The sequence below is a fragment of the Rhodamnia argentea genome, chromosome 5 (assembly GCF_020921035.1).
Source record: "Rhodamnia argentea isolate NSW1041297 chromosome 5, ASM2092103v1, whole genome shotgun sequence".
Lineage (NCBI taxonomy): Eukaryota > Viridiplantae > Streptophyta > Magnoliopsida > Myrtales > Myrtaceae > Rhodamnia > Rhodamnia argentea.
In genome coordinates this window covers 28,190,261-28,206,880 of record NC_063154.1, presented here as the reverse complement: position 1 = coordinate 28,206,880, position 16,620 = coordinate 28,190,261, and the positions used below count along the sequence as shown (strand labels likewise).

General features: G+C 39.9%; 1 protein-coding gene across 1 annotated transcript; it reads right to left on the bottom strand.

The window, feature by feature from the left end:
• Positions 1–204: 204 nt before the first annotated feature.
• On the bottom strand, positions 205–15,073 carry LOC125315295 (putative disease resistance protein At5g05400). Its single transcript, XM_048279746.1, has 2 exons — positions 12,735–15,073; positions 205–1,021 (listed from the first exon to the last, which is right to left on the bottom strand). The coding sequence occupies exons 1-2, from the start codon at positions 15,071–15,073 to the stop codon at positions 205–207; spliced, it is 3,156 nt and encodes a 1,051-aa protein (XP_048135703.1).
• Between the last annotated feature and the right edge of the window lie 1,547 nt (positions 15,074–16,620).

Below are 16,620 nucleotides of genomic sequence, written 5' to 3'. Positions count from 1 at the left end.
AGGCGAGATCCGATGGGGTGGGTTGATGATGATGTCGCCTGACCGAAGCAAAGAAACGAAAGATGAAAATATCTCTCATCTTCCTTCGACTTTTCTTCTTCCTCTCGTGGGGTCAAAGGGAAAAAGGGAAAATGAAAATTGGGAAAGACATCAATTTCAATTGGATCTACTTTACCTCATTTTTTGTTGCGCATATATATTTGCTTATGCCGACAACTTTTGTATGACTGTATTGAGATCACCCTCCCATTCCCAGTAGCATTGCCAGTCGTATCCAAACAGTGTCCCCCAATCTAGCTTTGGCGTGCTTAGCGTACCCTTAGAAAAGATCTTCATTTTGGGGCACTCTTCCACTTCAATCCTAAACAAGGATGGAAAACTCAAGATGCAACTTGTGGTAGAGGAGAAGCATTCTAGGCTTGGCATATTTTTGAGTGTCAACTCTTGTAGCTTCCTAAAAGAAATCACTTGTCCTTTTTCATTTTCATCGTCTGTCACTACTTCTTTTATTCTTTCACATCCTATTATAGTCATCTCCTTAAGATGTACCAAACTTGCTATCTCGGAAGCCGTCCCTAGATGTATCAATCCGGAGGAATTCTTCACCACCAACTTCGTCAAATTCATGAAGGATGTCACGGCCGGAAATAGTATCGTCAACTCGGGACAATCCCTAACCTCAAGTGTTTCGATGCTCAGAAGAATTTTGGACACTGAACAATCTTCTCTCCACACACGCTTTAGCTTGTCTAGCTTGCTCAACTTAAGTTCTCTTAAACTTTCAAGCACTGGATGTTTTCCCTCGTTAGCAATCCCTCCGCATGGGAATATATCTTCAAAAGAGCTACGAAAGATCTCAAGACTTTCCATATTTTGAAATCTCTCTAGTAGGAACCCGGGAGGAAAGGTGGCCTTTTCATCATGGAAGCATGCCAATGTTAGTGCTTTTGGCTTGCCAAAGATGTCATCGGGAAATTTCCCATTCTGTATCATCTGAATATCCTTAGCGACTAATAAAAGTCTATTTAAGTTGGGAAAGTCCTGTCAAATTGCCAATGCAACATGAGAAATAAATTCGACAAAGGTTCATCAATAAGTGAAGTGCTGTAAAACCTAAACCTAATTCAGATGATTCACATGAAAGGTGGTTATCTTCCTATGATTCATTAAATCTCAAGAGCCTTGCATACAAGTCTTAAGGTTTTAAAGTCTCAAATAGAGACTAGTAACATTAAGTTGGTAGAGCGAATCTAAATTCAAGTGCCCTCTAGCTCACCGTATTCATCTTTTATTAGAAATATCTTATCTTGGTAATAAAAGTTTATCATCTTTGGAAATTTTGTAATGAGGTGCACTCATAATGTTTCTAAGAAAAATATGGGTTCCACAAACTTGATAGCGTGCTCATTTGCAAACTCATAGGTAGGGGGTTTCGTGATCTCCATAGTATTATATTCTTACGTGATTATGTAGCGGACATGAAATATAATGGGTGAATTAAAGAATTAAGTTAAAGAAACGTTTTGAGTTTATTTTTCTTAGAGTTTGTAGAAAAAAATAGAGCATAAAAGTAAAATGGAAGACGTGTCAATAATGGAGAGGGTCTCGTGTGAAATCCTCATTGACTTCCCCAAGGAGCACCATTAGATAAGATTAGAATACAAACATATTGTGTAGTCAGCAAAAATCTGTTATTATTTTTGTAGTTCTACGTAATGGAATATCGTATGTGTTTCCACAAATGAAAAGTATACTTGAGATACTAAAAATATCTTATGTTGTCGACAAACTAATTGGCAAGACAGATCATATTTTTTGTACTATCATAACGTGACGTGATTACGTAGAGGACATGAGATTAGTGGGTACTTTAAAGAACTAAGTAGAAACCGAGGAAAAGCAGATGAAATCATACCCTCTCAAATGAAGAGTGCGTTTCTTGGTTCGAAAGGTCCTGTTGATCATCTCTTTGAGTCCACTTGCTCATGGATGCCGCAAAAGACAACATGTTCAGTTTATCACAGTGAGTCACTTGCAATTTCAGCAACGATGGCCAGCTCAAAGTAGGAAATTTAGGACAAAAGTTCTTGAGTCGTGGCATATCATGTAACGCCAAAGAGGTCAATTTCGGGAAAAGCGCTTGAGCAATATTGGAGTGTCGAGTGTCGTCTCGATTGGCGACTATTTCCTTGATCCTACAAGATTCCACTTGAAGCTCTCCAAGTTGGGTTAGACTTGTAGCCACCCAATACGGAAACAGATTTTCTAGGCTCTCGCAATTTTTGACCTTCACTTCCAGTAGAGAGTCAAAAGTGAGAGTTTCTTGAGGATTGTCGGGCCATATTTTGCTTAAATTGTCCATGTGAGAGAGAACCATCCACTTGAGCCCAAGAAATTGTACCTGCCATATTGAGAAAAATGATACAATGAGTGTGATCATATTGAGTTGTGATCTCGAAGAAGGAATTTCCAAAGTTCCCTAGCTCTCACAAATCATGAGAATGCAAGAGCTTGCTAGTGACAAAACAGGGAGGGGCTAATTGATGCTTTCATTTCAGCTATGATAAATGCATTCAGATAATCACTAGTACATTAAGCATCCCTTTAATTGTTGGAAAGTTGCAATGATGAATATTAACATGCAGTTTGTCGGATTTGTTCACACTCATCAATATCAAAGTTGGTTGAGCTAATCTTTTCATGAGTTGAGAATTTCTTAGATTTATTTGCGTTCAAGGAATGAATGAACTTGAAGCACGGTTCAAAGCAGGTTTGACACACGTGCTTCAACTCGGTTGAGATTTGTATACATATTCTTCTTCTCTCTTCCTAATGTTGGCTCCAATGCCCCGCTGATGGGTGCAGTTCAAAAAAATTAACTTCCCATTTTCATCTCTACTAGATTTAGAAAAATCCAGAAATTATTAGCAAAAGCGAATCGGTTACATTATGTTAGTATCATGTGTACGGAGGTGAAAGTACTACGTACTATGATGTTTATTTGCTTGTTATAGCATGGACTTGGAAGATGATTATGTATATATATGTATACATATATATACATACTTTTTTATATAGATCAATGGCTGAGATCAATATGCTTGTTAAAATTCATGACCCGCATAACAACAAAGCCAACCTCTATGGGAAAACTTCAAACCCCTCGCAAACGAACTTTCAAAATGGTACTTGTCTTAACAAAAAGAAAAAAGCCCTGAAATTGTTGATTTTGAAATAGTACTTGTCTTAAATCTTTTCCATCCAGCGACCACGTGAGTCTCACGTGCCATGTTACTCTCTAGGGCCGGGGGAATTTCGAAATTTGCTAGGTGTGCTTCTTTTGAATTTTCCCCTCCTACAATCGCAAAAAAAGGTGAAGTCTCCCCCGCTAATCACGCAATGAACCCCACGAAATCCGAGAAAGAAAGCTGGAAAAAAAAAAAGAACAAGGAGAAACAAAGACGAGGGTCATAGAAATGGGAGACAGAGCTTTTGGTCCAACCGTCCAACGCAAGAGTCGACAAAAAAGACTTTGCGCCATCCGAATTCCAACCGCTCTTTTTCCTTCTCTGTTTAATTATTATTATTATCATCGTCATTATTATCATAATTATTCCATTTTCTCAAACATTTTTTATAATCTAATATAGTACCACTTGCAAGAATTGGGTGTAAGAGGAAACCAATTTCTTATCCTTGATTGATGCCGTGTTCGGAGGATTTTTTTTTTCCCAAACGAAAAACCGGAATCGGATGTTACATTACTCTGGAACAAAAATTGTTTCATGTGACGCGTGCATTCATTTGACTAGATGATTTATCCCAAAAACAAAAGCATTGGATTCAGAAAAAGAAGACTAACCCGTGGAATGAAAAGTGAAGGCGTGTTATGGTCAATATCCATTGAAGATCGCCACGTCAAACTTCTCATTTTGGGGCAGTGGGCAATCCTTAGATATTCTATTTTGGGACACTCCAGCACAGGATTCTTTCCCGCTAGGAAACTAGTCAAATGGGGCAAGCGTTTCAGAATCATCTTATTGAGCCTCGGGAATGAAATCTTCTCCACCGCGCTTCCTCGCCCTTCTTCCTCGTCGATCACTCTGTCCATCCGATCACACTCCCTTATTTCTATATAATGTAGATTGGCAAGGCACCAAGCCATCGATGGGGTGAAAGCATGTCTCAAGTTACTGCATTTATAAAGAGTCAGAGTAGATAGAGAATTGAAGCACATCGTTCCTTGAAGATCTTTGTTCCATAGTTGCCTCAACTTTGGTAGATTGATGAAGTTCAAATTCTCTAAGCGAGGTAGCACCCGAGTACTTTCCACAACCTCAAGCCCTTGAAGATCGAATATTTCTTCCAAAGACTTGCAATCACCCACGTGCAAGCTCATCATTTTCTCCAAAACAAGCATCAATTTGGATGGCATAGCATTAATAAATGATGGACACTTATCCACCACTAGGGTTTTTAATTGCCAAGATGAATTGATGGGATTATGTTCGTTGTGCCACTTTCCAACGAGCTCGGGGAACTCAAATAGACGCACAAACTCAGCCTTAACAACCGTAGCCTGTCGGAAAATGCATCATTAAACGTAAAATTCTAGTTAGCAAAACCGGTTACTTTATCGATGATAAAAAAAAAACAATCAATTGCACAGAATTTAGTAGCTGATGCATACCATTTCTTTAAACACATTTTGGATGGTCATGTTGAGGTTTTCCTTCCAAAATCCCGCCGTACCTACTTTTACTCTCTCCAACTTTGGTGCCTCTATTGGCCCCTCGGAGAAGAACTTCATATTGGGACATCCATTCACAATGACATCTTCCAAGAGAGGGAATATTAAAGCACATCCACTTGAGCTGAAACATTTCAACTCTATCAACCCATCAAGGTCCATACACTTCAAATGATGGAAAGCCACTTCATGCCCCTCCTCACTTCCCTTGTCACTAATAACTTCAGTCAATATCCCGCAATTACCTATCCTCAATTTTGTGAGAGCCACCAAATTTTCAGCTATTGTCGGTGTAAACATACTTGATAACCCATCACAATCTGACACATTTAGAGCCTTCAAATGTTTAATTTGTCTTGAAAAGGGTAATATTACTGTTTGCTCTTGACTAGGGCCTTCCATGGCTTCCACATTGCTGTCGGTCGTTCCGAGATAAGATTCACGTATGATGAGCTCTTCCAAGTTGGCTAAACTCTCAATAAAACGACTTGTGGATGTTGCAAATTCCTTGGAAAGATGACGAAGCTCAAGAACTCTAAGCTTGCAGAAAAATTCTTCGTCATGAAAATCCCCATGCAATATCTCCATCCGTTCGCATAAATCCAATTCCAACTCTTCGAGATTAGGGAATGTGCCCCGAGAGAATAATCAAATCAGAACTTAAGGCCGGCTTATTTAAAAGAGTACTCAGGTGTGATGACTTTAGTCCCGCATATCGCACACAACAACCGTATTTTAAAATGTTGAGTCTTGTGTGATTCAACGGAAGGAAATGTTCCCACATCAAAAGACCCATTATCACTAATCTTTTAAATTTGACTTGTAACCATATTAAACTCAAGTAACTCCTTAAATCCACGATCTAAAGATATATCCGTTGTGAAAATAACTCATGCATCAATTACAATTACAATTGCACAAAGTTCGGTGATTAATGTCAATAATAATGTCACATCTTTCCGTTTTTAGCTTTATCATGAAAATCCCCATGCCATATCTCCATTCGTTCGCATAAATCCAATTTGAACTGCTCGAGATTAGGGAATGCACCCCGAAAGAATAATCAAATCGGAAGTTAAAGCCAGCTTATTTGAAAGAGAACTCGTGTACTATGACTTTAGTCCCGCATATCGCCCACAATAATCGCATTTTAAAATGTTCGATCTTATGTGATTCAACGGAAGGAAATGTTCCTACATATAAAAAAACCCATTATTGTTAATCGTTTAAATTTGACTTGTACCCATACTAAACTCAAGTAACTCCTTACATCCATGTTTCTAAAGATATACCCCTGGTGAAAATAACTTGTCCATCAATTACACTCAAAATTGCACAAAGTTCAGTGATTAATGTCAACAATAATGTCTCATCTTTCCATTTTTAGCATAACATCGGTAATCTTTATAGGATTCGGGATGGTAAGATCACAACACATGCCACGTGTTTTCATCTTTGTGGCACTTTGGAGAGAGCTAAACCATCAGAATTAGCCTAAATCTTTATTAAAAGAGGATCAACGAAAATACATTTGATTCATCTGACAATGTGATGTTTCAATGTTGAAATATTTCTATGGTATCGAGGTGAGTCTTACGGTTTACATCTTCGTATATGGAGCTACTTGTATGAGATGCTTAGCTGTGGCCGCAAGGATCACTTCAAATATTTACCATTGAATCAAAACAAATAATCTTGGGTCATACCTTTTCTATCAAGAAGAGAGGTTGTTTATGACGTGGCATCTCATTCTCAATTTGGGAAGCAAGTATGTCTACTTTGTTACAGCCATCCACCCTCAAGGTCTTTAATGCCGGCCAATGGGAAGTATGTGTTCCAGTGTATAGACACTTCAACTCGGTAAGATGCTCAAGTTGGAGGGAGGTTAACTTTGGGAAATCAAACCTGGGAACTGGTACTCCTTCTTCCTTCTCGATGAGTTCTTCAATGCCACATTCATGGATCTCCAACTCCTCAAGTTGCATTAGGTCTCTAACTATCGAGGCTGGAAACAGAGAGATGAGGCTCTTGCAAGAGGAAATGCTAATAGAATGTAGGCACTGGAATTTAACTTGATGGTGGAGTTCCTTATCCCATACACACTTTAGCTTATTGCATCCATCCACACAAAGCGATTCTAGCTTGGGGAAAGAATCCGCAGCAGCTTGATTGCCCCATATCATCTTGATGTTATCCATGCTAGTGATGTCTAATGTCTCCAAGCTAGGAAATGCAACCTGTGGGTATTCGCTCGCAAAATTGGTGATTCAAGAGAATTACGATTCATGAACTTCCAACATATAAATATAAATGAGTGTCAAAATGTAAATTATGAAGACACAAAATTGGTGATTCTGTCTCAATTTTAAAAGATTAAGATTATCTATCAAAGTTGACGTATTAATCTTGTGGGAGGGCCCATTTTCACAGCCTCTTTGGCTGCATAGGCAACATTTTAGGTGAACGGCTTATATTGCTTTCAGTTTAGTCCAAGTGGACCCGCCCGTAAAGTACTCTCTTTTTTTTGCATTTTTTCCATTGAAACGTTCTTCCGCTATCCACTCGACGAGTCGGATGACTCACCCGAAATGTATTTTATTTCTTTAACAAGAGTTTCATAAGAATGGTCTTGCAGTGCATGCGACAACTCAAAGGGGTGATTTCCAAAAGCCCTAGACCCTAATTGCGCCGCTTGCTTCGATCAGGGGGGAAAAAGAAGAAGAAGAAGAAGATATTGTAAATGAGAGGTTGCTGAGAGTTTTAAGTTTCTTCTAAATCTCGGAAAGCTTTTAGAAATCCTGTTCTGCAATTGTATTACCCATTCATGTTTTGTGCAAAGAAATTAAAAATAAGAAATTGCAACTCATAAAACATGTCAACAACTTTCAACACTCGTGCTTGTACACTGCTCGTTTTCTTTTAAAATTTTATAACTGAAGCACACTTTAAAAGTAATTTAGTTAGTTTTTATTTTGGCTATGCTTTGTCTCCTACATATTTTAATCCTTTTGTTACATTTAATATTTTGACGTAACGTTACGCATTGGGAACGCAAGAGTTTCTATTTCTTCCATTCCCAACCCTTTTTCCTCCATAATGATCGCTTCCATCTTCTTGCAATTGATTACGCTTAGTTTTCTCGCTTTTATGACAGATTTAACCATGGATGGGAAGAACATAAAACCGAGATTACCCGAGCCGCCGATTTCTAATTTCTCCAATCTCGAAAAGGCAACCCGTGGTATTCACTCATGAAATAAGAGATTAAACATAATTATGAACTTAGGGATTTTCAAGATGTAAATATAGATGAGTACCGAGGGGTGGGGGGAATTTTTGAGTTCTACAAAAAAGGAAAAAAGAAAGAATAATAAAAAAAAAAGAGCGGAATAAGAAAATCAAGATAATAATATTGTTTCTAGTGTCCAGTCTTTCCTTTGGTAAAGAACTTGCAATGCAGAGTTTAATTCGATTAGTGAGCCGCTTGTATTCCATCCGTAGAATAAAGGAAGGAAACCCAACGAAATATGCAATGCTTGGCTAATGTGTCTAATGAGAAGTACTAGTTAGTAGTTCAATTATCATTGAAACCAAGCTCTCTCCGTGGAAGCTCAAAGCGTGGAAAGAAGATTAGTAGTACTCAGACATACGAGCGTGTAAGGCCCACAAGAGGAAACAATCATATTGCAGGAGCCCTGGGCCCCACCGATTTAAATAGGACATCAAATGTCAAAAGTCTGTTCAAGAACATCTATCCATACTACTCGCGTGATAAACAAAAACTAATTTACAATACAAAATGCAATTATATGAACCCAAAAGACAACTAATGAACTTGACCATCAATTTTTCAGTGACAACGAAAACTAGTCACCCATAAAGCGAAAGGAAAATAAAGCTATCAAGGTAAATTACTTCCTGTATGGTAAGCTCATATAACCCATCTCAATTAATCTTCCTCGTTATTGTAATTTCTTTAAGGATGAGTCTACATACGCAGCCTACATGTATGAGACCATAAGATTTTAGGTGAAAAGACCCAATTGCCCCTGTTCTACAATGGAAAGCTTTATTTTCTATGTTTTTCCAAAGGTTAATTGCTAAAAACTCTAGAAAATTCTTCACCCATCCATCGCTCCCATCCATACAACAAGTTTCGACTTTTTTTTTTTGTGTTTCGTTCATTTGGACTATTGTCATCCCTAGCAACCATGTGGGACCCATGACTAAAATTTCCATGACTCTTTGCTGACGGGGAGTGGGCTCAGATTCCTTCTGCTGGTGCACCTAGGGCCAAGGGAGAGTAAAGCTTCCTTCTACCAGGAAATTAACGGTACGAAATTTCAACTCATATATGTCCGCAACTCTTGTGATATATTTCAATCAAAGTAAAGGTTGCAAGTAAATTCAATTAGTTTTAATTTTGACTATGCTTTAGCTTTTGGTATATTTAAGAGATGTAACGTTAATCACGTACCTCTCGATTGAAGAGGGCACTGGAGCGTGAGTGGATGCGGTCCCGACTCCGATCTTCCGGTGAACCCGTTATCAATTTTTCATTGGATGAAAAGAATTGTGAACATTTGTATTCCATGGATGAATCCATCTACGCGAAGATCTTCAATGATGAAAACCAAAGATAAATCTTACATTTTTCGCGAAAGAAGGACGTCAAACTTCCCAAATATGCTAAGGATAAATCGGTTAACATCGAGAATGATAGAGTTTCTGATATTTCCACTCCCAATCCTTCTTCCTCCGTAAGGATCGCCTCCATCTTCTTGCAATCGCTTACCGTTAGATCTCTTAGTTTTGCAAGAGATTTCACCATGGATGGGGAAAACATAAACCCGGGATTGCCCAAGCCATCAACTTCTAATGTCTCCAAACTTGGAAAGGTAACTTGCGGAATTCGTTCACGAAATTGGTGATTTAGTTAAATCTCGAATTCATGAACTTCCAAGATGTAAATATAGATGAGTACCAAGGGGTGAGGGAAATTATTGAGTTGCGCAAAAGAAAAAAAACAAGAAAAAAATAAATTAAAAAACGTACTGAGAAAATCACCATACTAACGTGGCTTCTAGTTTCCAGTCTTTCCCGTGTGGAAGAGATTGGAAAATTGATGACCCGAAGACCCGGTTCGTACCGCGATGTGAGCGAGTTAATTGGTGGATTGGCGACCATGGGAATTGACTCATTAATTAGTCAATTTAGGAAGTCGCGATTTTCAATTTTAAGCCGGGCCTATGTGCGCTCTGCACCGCCATTGACCCTCCCTGGTTTGACTTTTCGTAACTGCCCTTTATTTTCATTTATTTTATTTTTGCACATTTTCTGCTCTTTCGTTATTTTCAGTTGCGATATCATGCCGGCAGCAATTGAATTGTCGTTACTGGATTATTTCAAATGTCCCCGAGATAAACGGCCAATTTTGAGAAGAGCTTTATCTTCATTGACAACAACGGTAGGCAAGATGCAACCATGCATACTAGAAAGTAGAAATAAATAAATAGAATAATGCTTAAAAAGACAATCATGTCAAATAAAATCAAGAGAAACGTGGATACAATTTTGATTAAGGGCATGAAGTGGACTCATTTTATTAAATAAGGGCCCAGAGCGGACATCGTTTCGATTAAGGGCCCGAAGTGCATTGTTTCTAATAATTCTCTCTTCAATTATTTTAATCAAAGTATACTTTGTAAGCAATTTAGTTAGTTTTTATTTTGGTTATGCTTTGTGTCAGGTATATTTGATCACCTACCTCTTGACTCAAGAGTGCAGAGCAGTGTGATTTGACGCGGTTCGGACTTTGAGTTTCTCGTGAACCCGTCATTGATTTTCCATTGGACGAAAAGAATGTCATCATTTGTATTGCAAAGATGAATATATCTACAGGAAGATCTACAATGATGAAAGAATAAATCAATCTTACACTTATTGTTAGAGAAACACGTAAGACTTCCCAACCGTGTTAAGTTTAAATAGGTTAACATCGGGAATGACAGATCTTCTGATATTTTCACTCCCAGCCCTTCTTCCTCCGTAATGATCGCCTCCATCTTCTTGCAATCGCTTACCGTTAGATTTCTCGGTTGTGCGAGAAATTTAACCATGGATGGGGAAAACATGAACTCAAGATTGTTCAAGCCATAGACATATAATGTCTCCAAACTTGGAAAGGCAACCTGCGGAATTCGTTCATGAAATTGGTAATTTAGTTAAATCTCGAATTCATGAACTTCCAAGATGTAAATATAGATGAGTACCAAGGAGCGAGGGGAATCATTGAGTTTCGCAAAAAGAAAAAGAAAAAAAAAAGACAAAATGAGCAAATGGACTAAGAAAATCAACGAAATATGCAATGCTTGGCCAGGGTCTAAGGAGAAGTGCTAGTACTCAGACGTAAGAGCGTGTAGGGGCCCACAAATTGTATTTCCATGATTCTTCACAGACGAGGAAACTATCATTATTGCATGAGTCTTGGGCCCCACCGATTTAAACAGGATATCAAATGCCAAAAGTCCGTACAAGTACATTTGTCCATACTGTACGCGTGCATGAACATGCACGAAATTCTGTGCTCATATAATTATGGGGCTATGCAATGACTAAGTGCTTATTTAAGCACAATACACCAAAATAAATAAAAATTGTGCATCAATTAGGTTAGTATAGTTGCTTTTAGTTGAAAACCCGGTCCTCCTTCCCATTCTTCGTATTGGTTTTTAAGAGTCACCTACATTTCACATTTTGGGGGTACTAACAAAGTTAAGTAAATAAATTCAATGGAATCCATTTCGAAAGAGTACAAATAACTTTACTTATGAAATTACGTTAATGCCAAAAACATTCCCTTCAATTATGCTCTATGAAACCCTATTAATATTGACATGCTCGCGGAATGAAAATTTAAAATAGCTCGGAACCTATCACAAATAAAATTTACATGGATTTCATTCGATTAGTCGGATTTCTACTCAATTTGGAGAAACGGAAGATTTTGCCTTATCTAATCACAGGGAAGGCAGGAACGGACAAGGTAATTATGAAGAAAATAAACTGAAAATAACAAAACGAATAAGCATCATAATATGCGTTACATCAAGAAGGAAAAATTAATAAATAATTAATACTCTTTTAATAGAAAGTTACCTGTTGTCCGTTGAAGAACGCAATTTGAGTGCCCACTTGGTCATCCGATGTACTTCTCGAAGGAGACGACCCGACGGAGAAAAAATTAGCGATATTTGGCAACCCATCCAATTTCAATACATGCAACTTAGGCAACTCAAGTTTACCACGATCATCATCAGCTTCTACAATCCCCCGCATTAATTTGCAGCGGGCAACTTCAATCTCTTCTAAATGTGGAAGTTGTCTCACGACTGAATGAGGAAATAGAACTTCCATCTTGTTGCAACCTTCAACTCGTACTACTTTTAATGTACTGAAGGACTCGATGGAGATATGGTTGTGGTATATCTTCTCCAAGTTGATGAGATTCTTGAGAAGTAACGTCTCCAACGGCTTAAAAGTAGGAAGGGAAGAGCAGTCAAGGATGTAATGGATGGAGGGACTATTCTCGACCTGTAGATGCTTTAATTCTGGAAAACCTTTTCGAGATAACGCACAAATACTTTGCTCGCTTCCTTCCAACTTGTTCAAACGCAGACCGTTAGTTTTGTCCAAGATACTTTTTATGCACGCTTTTCGAAGAACATCTCTGAATGGATCCAACTCGAGCTTCAATGTCCTCGATCCATTGCAATACTTCCACCAGCGCCACTCTTTACCTATTCGGATTTCATACTTGGTTAATTTCTCGACGTATAGATCGTCTGGGAGCATCCTCGGATCAGGAATGGACACATGCAGAGTGCATAGTTTCTTCATGTGATTCAACTCACTCAGACTTGCATTAGTCGGTTGAGTTTGCTCCCCTGCACTCCAATGATGAAAGCTTTGCTTCAAGTACAACTCCTCTAAGTTGGTCAAGCTTTGAAGTACACCCGGTTCAATAATCTCAAGTTCTGGACAATCGCTCAAGTCTAACGACCTGAGTTCTACCAGTTGCCCAATTTCTTTCGGCAATCGCTGAATTTTTGAGTTCACAATGCTGAGAATCTGTAACCTTTTTAGATTGCCAAGAATGGCCACATCCTCAAATGAACAATTCTGAAAACACAGGGTGTGTACGTTTGCCAATAATTGAAACGGCGAAGGAGAGCGAGTGAGTCGTACTCCTGCAAGATTTAAGACCATGAGATTCCTCATAGAGTTGAAATATGAATCTGGGATATGAAGAGACTTGTAGTTTGTGGCCATCAAAAGAATGCGCAATTCAGGGCAATTTAATTCTGGAGGAAGCTCTTTCATGTTGGGAAAGCACATCGCCTCACAACTTTCGAGCTTGTTCTCCTGCAACTCTGTTACTGACTCCACTTTATCTTCCAACACGAGAAGAGGGTGTTGATCTCTCGAAGAGACAGAGGCAACAAACTCGCGAACTAAGTCATGTATCTTGAAACCACCAACGTCTTCGCTATCTAACAGAAGGGCGGAGGCCTGAAGAGCACGGATATGTGTGTGCAACCTATCTCTAGCTTCTTCCATGCTGCTAACTTCTTGAAATAACCCCAAACCGAAGCCGTACCTCACCAAGTTTTCAAGAGAGGGCTTAAAGACACTGCAAACAACGCAGAGTCGTAATAATGACTTTGCCTCCCCTTCTAATCTATCATAACTCCATTGCAGCATCTGATCTATCAAACCATTGATTTCTCTATGGTTAAACTTCTCCATTTTTCTCAAAGCGTCCCTCCATTCATATAAATCAGCGTATTTAAGAAGTTTCCCCATTGCAACAATGAGGAAAGGCACGCCTGCACATCTGCGGAGCACTGCTTCCACCCCGGCCTTGAACTCGTTATCGTGAACTTTGTCTCCCGCCGTCCTCTCAAACAAAGCTCTTGCCTCTTCCTTCTTCAGCTCACCAAGGAAGAACTCCCTGTCGCAGCCCATTTCCCTTTGCAAAAGACGTTGATCTCTCGACGTCAACAACAACTTGCATCCTGTGGCTTTGTTGTCATGTCCGCAAGGAATGCCGACTAATTTCAAGTCCAGCTTCTCCCAAAGGTTGTCCAGTATTATGAGCACCTTCTTTTTGTTACTCTCCTCTTCTTTCAACCTCCCGTGCAGAAGTTCCGCTCGCGCACCGATAGTCTCTTTGTTTTTTATGTCAATAAGACCCAAGGCATCCGCAATATCTCCTTGAATCGTATGGATGTTTGGATTTTTTGACACGTCGGCCTTAGCGACTGAATCAAACGACCTCTCTTCGATTAGTATCCTTTTGACATCGTCCAAAAGGGTGGACTTGCCCACCCCGCCCATCCCGTAAACCCCGACCACGCTCTTGCTGTTATCAGCAAGAGCGTCCATGATGTTCTGTATCGTCGAAGCTCTGGATTTGAAGACGCCACGGTCCCTAAGCTTAACGGACATCGAGGCAGATAAAACGGAGGCCGTCGCATCATTGCCTTCTCTCCTGGCAGGACCGCTGAAGGAGATCTCCTTGTTACTGTTTTCTAGAATGAGATTCTTAATGTCGTCCGTCATGTGCTTGGCCTTCCTGCTGAACTGATCGAGACAATTGAGGTCGGGAAGAGTCCCCCGGCACCATGTCTTGCTCGCCTCCTCGAATTCGCCCAACAGGCCTCGCGCCTCCCTCAAGGCCGCCTCAGCACTTGCCAGAAACTTTTCGACCCATTCGTGGGTATTCCGAAGATTATTTGTAGCCTCTTTCGCGGCATTGTGGACCCTAGCAGCCTCGTACTCCAGATTCTTGACTTCCTTGCGAAGTTCGTCGGCGTATCGAGCAGCGACGTTACCCGAAGCAGGATCGCTGAAGGAGATGTCCTTGTCTTTGTTTTCTCGAATGAGTTTCTGAATGTCATCAGTCTTGCTCTTGGCCTTCCTGCTGAATTGATAGCGACAATTGGGGTCGGGAATAGTCCCGCGGCAGCAAGTCTTGCTCGCCGCTTCGAATCTTCCCAACAGCTCTTTTGCGTCCTCCGAAGCCTTCTCAGCACTTGCCAGAAAATTTGGGACCCAATCGTGGATATTCTGAAGATTGGCTCTGGCAGCTCCCTCGGCACTGCGGACCTTCTGAGCTTCGAACTCCAGATTCCGGACCTCCTGCTGAAGATTGTTGGCGTAGCTCTTGGAGGACATGACGTATCCGAATCCACGCTTGATGGGAGCAAACCCCATCTTCAAGACATCCCATACAACAGCAATGGCAGGATCGATCGACATTTTTCTTTGATTTTTTTGTTCGAGAAACAAAGCGCGCGAAAATAGAGAGCGATGAAAAGGAGTTCGCAGATAATGAAGAAGAAGAAGCAGCAGCCGAGGAGGAAGAAGAATGGTTGTGCGGAGGAGAAGAGCGAAACAGAGCAAGAGCGATGGGAGAAGGCCAAGAGACTTGAGTGTAGATGAGGATGAAGGAACGGGAGGAAGAAAGAAACAGAGAATTGAGTGCAAATGAGGAGAAGAGCGGAACAGAGCAAGAACGGTAGGAGACGAAGAAGGCCAGGAGTTTCAGTTCAAATGAGGATGAAGGATAAGGGAGCAAGAACGAAACAGAGATTTGAGTGCAAATGAGGAGAACAGCGAAACAGAGCAAGAGGGATGGGAGACGAAGAAGGCCAGGAGATTTGTGTGCAGATGAGGATGAAGGAAGGGGAGCGACGAAGACAAATCTACTTAAGCGAGAAAAGAAAGGCCTGTAATCTAACCTTAGTTAAGGTCTTAACTAAACATCAGTTAATTACTTAGGTTGCTGGTTGTTAGAAGAAGACTTCAACTCGAAACTGCGCCACCACCCCCCACGCCACCCCCCGGACGAAAAAAAAAGAAAAGGAACGTTATTTTTAATAATGTGCACTTTTTTCATCAGTGTAATTCCAACAAAAGTCAATCAGCTGAATCGAATAATGATTAACCAAAATAAGAGCCAAAATCAGATGTTTAAGATATATTAATTTGGAATAGAAGAAGCGCATTTGGGGCAATTGTAATGGTCTAATCAATGAAGGTAGGTGTGGTTAAACTCGAATTCTCGATAATTAAAATTCAATAGAAGATCATATTAAAGAAAGTCGAATAGCTCAAACGGTAACATCAATCGACAATTTTGTTTGATTTTTCTTCTTAGAATGAAAGAGTGAGTCCGGCACCAATGGACTCACTCAACAATTCAGACTCGGATGTGTGTCCGACAAATTCATCTTCTCTGGCGTAGACTTATGGGAACATGATGCTACATCAAATGGAGACTGTGCCGGCATTGACCTCAAAGTTGAAGTAATTTGCAGACTGTGCACATCATGCACGAATCAATAGGGCAACATGTGTAATACGATTTGACAAAGCAAAAGGTGTAACACGATATACTTAAGTGATCGATTAAATGCCATAACTTTTTAAAAGTGTTTTATCACAAGTGTCATGTCATGTTCAAATTTTCAGCACTTGGAATGAATGTTTAAAAAAAAACATTATACTTAAGTGATTAAGTGCAAGACATGACAATCAAGTCAACATTTTAATTTGTAAACACCAGTCAATGGACATGGAATGGATCATTTTCTAGGAAAGACTCAAACCACGAGGAAGGAAGAGGAGATGGGCGGAGCTCCTAAACCTAAGCGTAGTTTAACCTTAACGAAACACCAGTCAATTTCTTGGGCATAGAAAATTGATGATTTTCTGAATTATTGTTCTTTTACTGGACTAGCCACCACCATCAATGTCCATGTCTCCATCATTTCCTCCGCCGCTAATGGACAGACATTAATGAA

What these genes read in the sequence shown, in the direction of transcription:
- LOC125315295 (XM_048279746.1), bottom strand. Translation starts at nt 15,073, where the DNA reads ATGTCGATCGATCCTGCCATTGCTGTTGTATGGGATGTCTTGAAGATG. An exon ending in AGCTTGACCAACTTAGAGGA is followed by an intron (nt 1,022 to 12,734) that starts GTTGTACTTGAA and finishes CAACTTAAATAG; the next exon opens with ACTTTTATTAGTCGCTAAGG.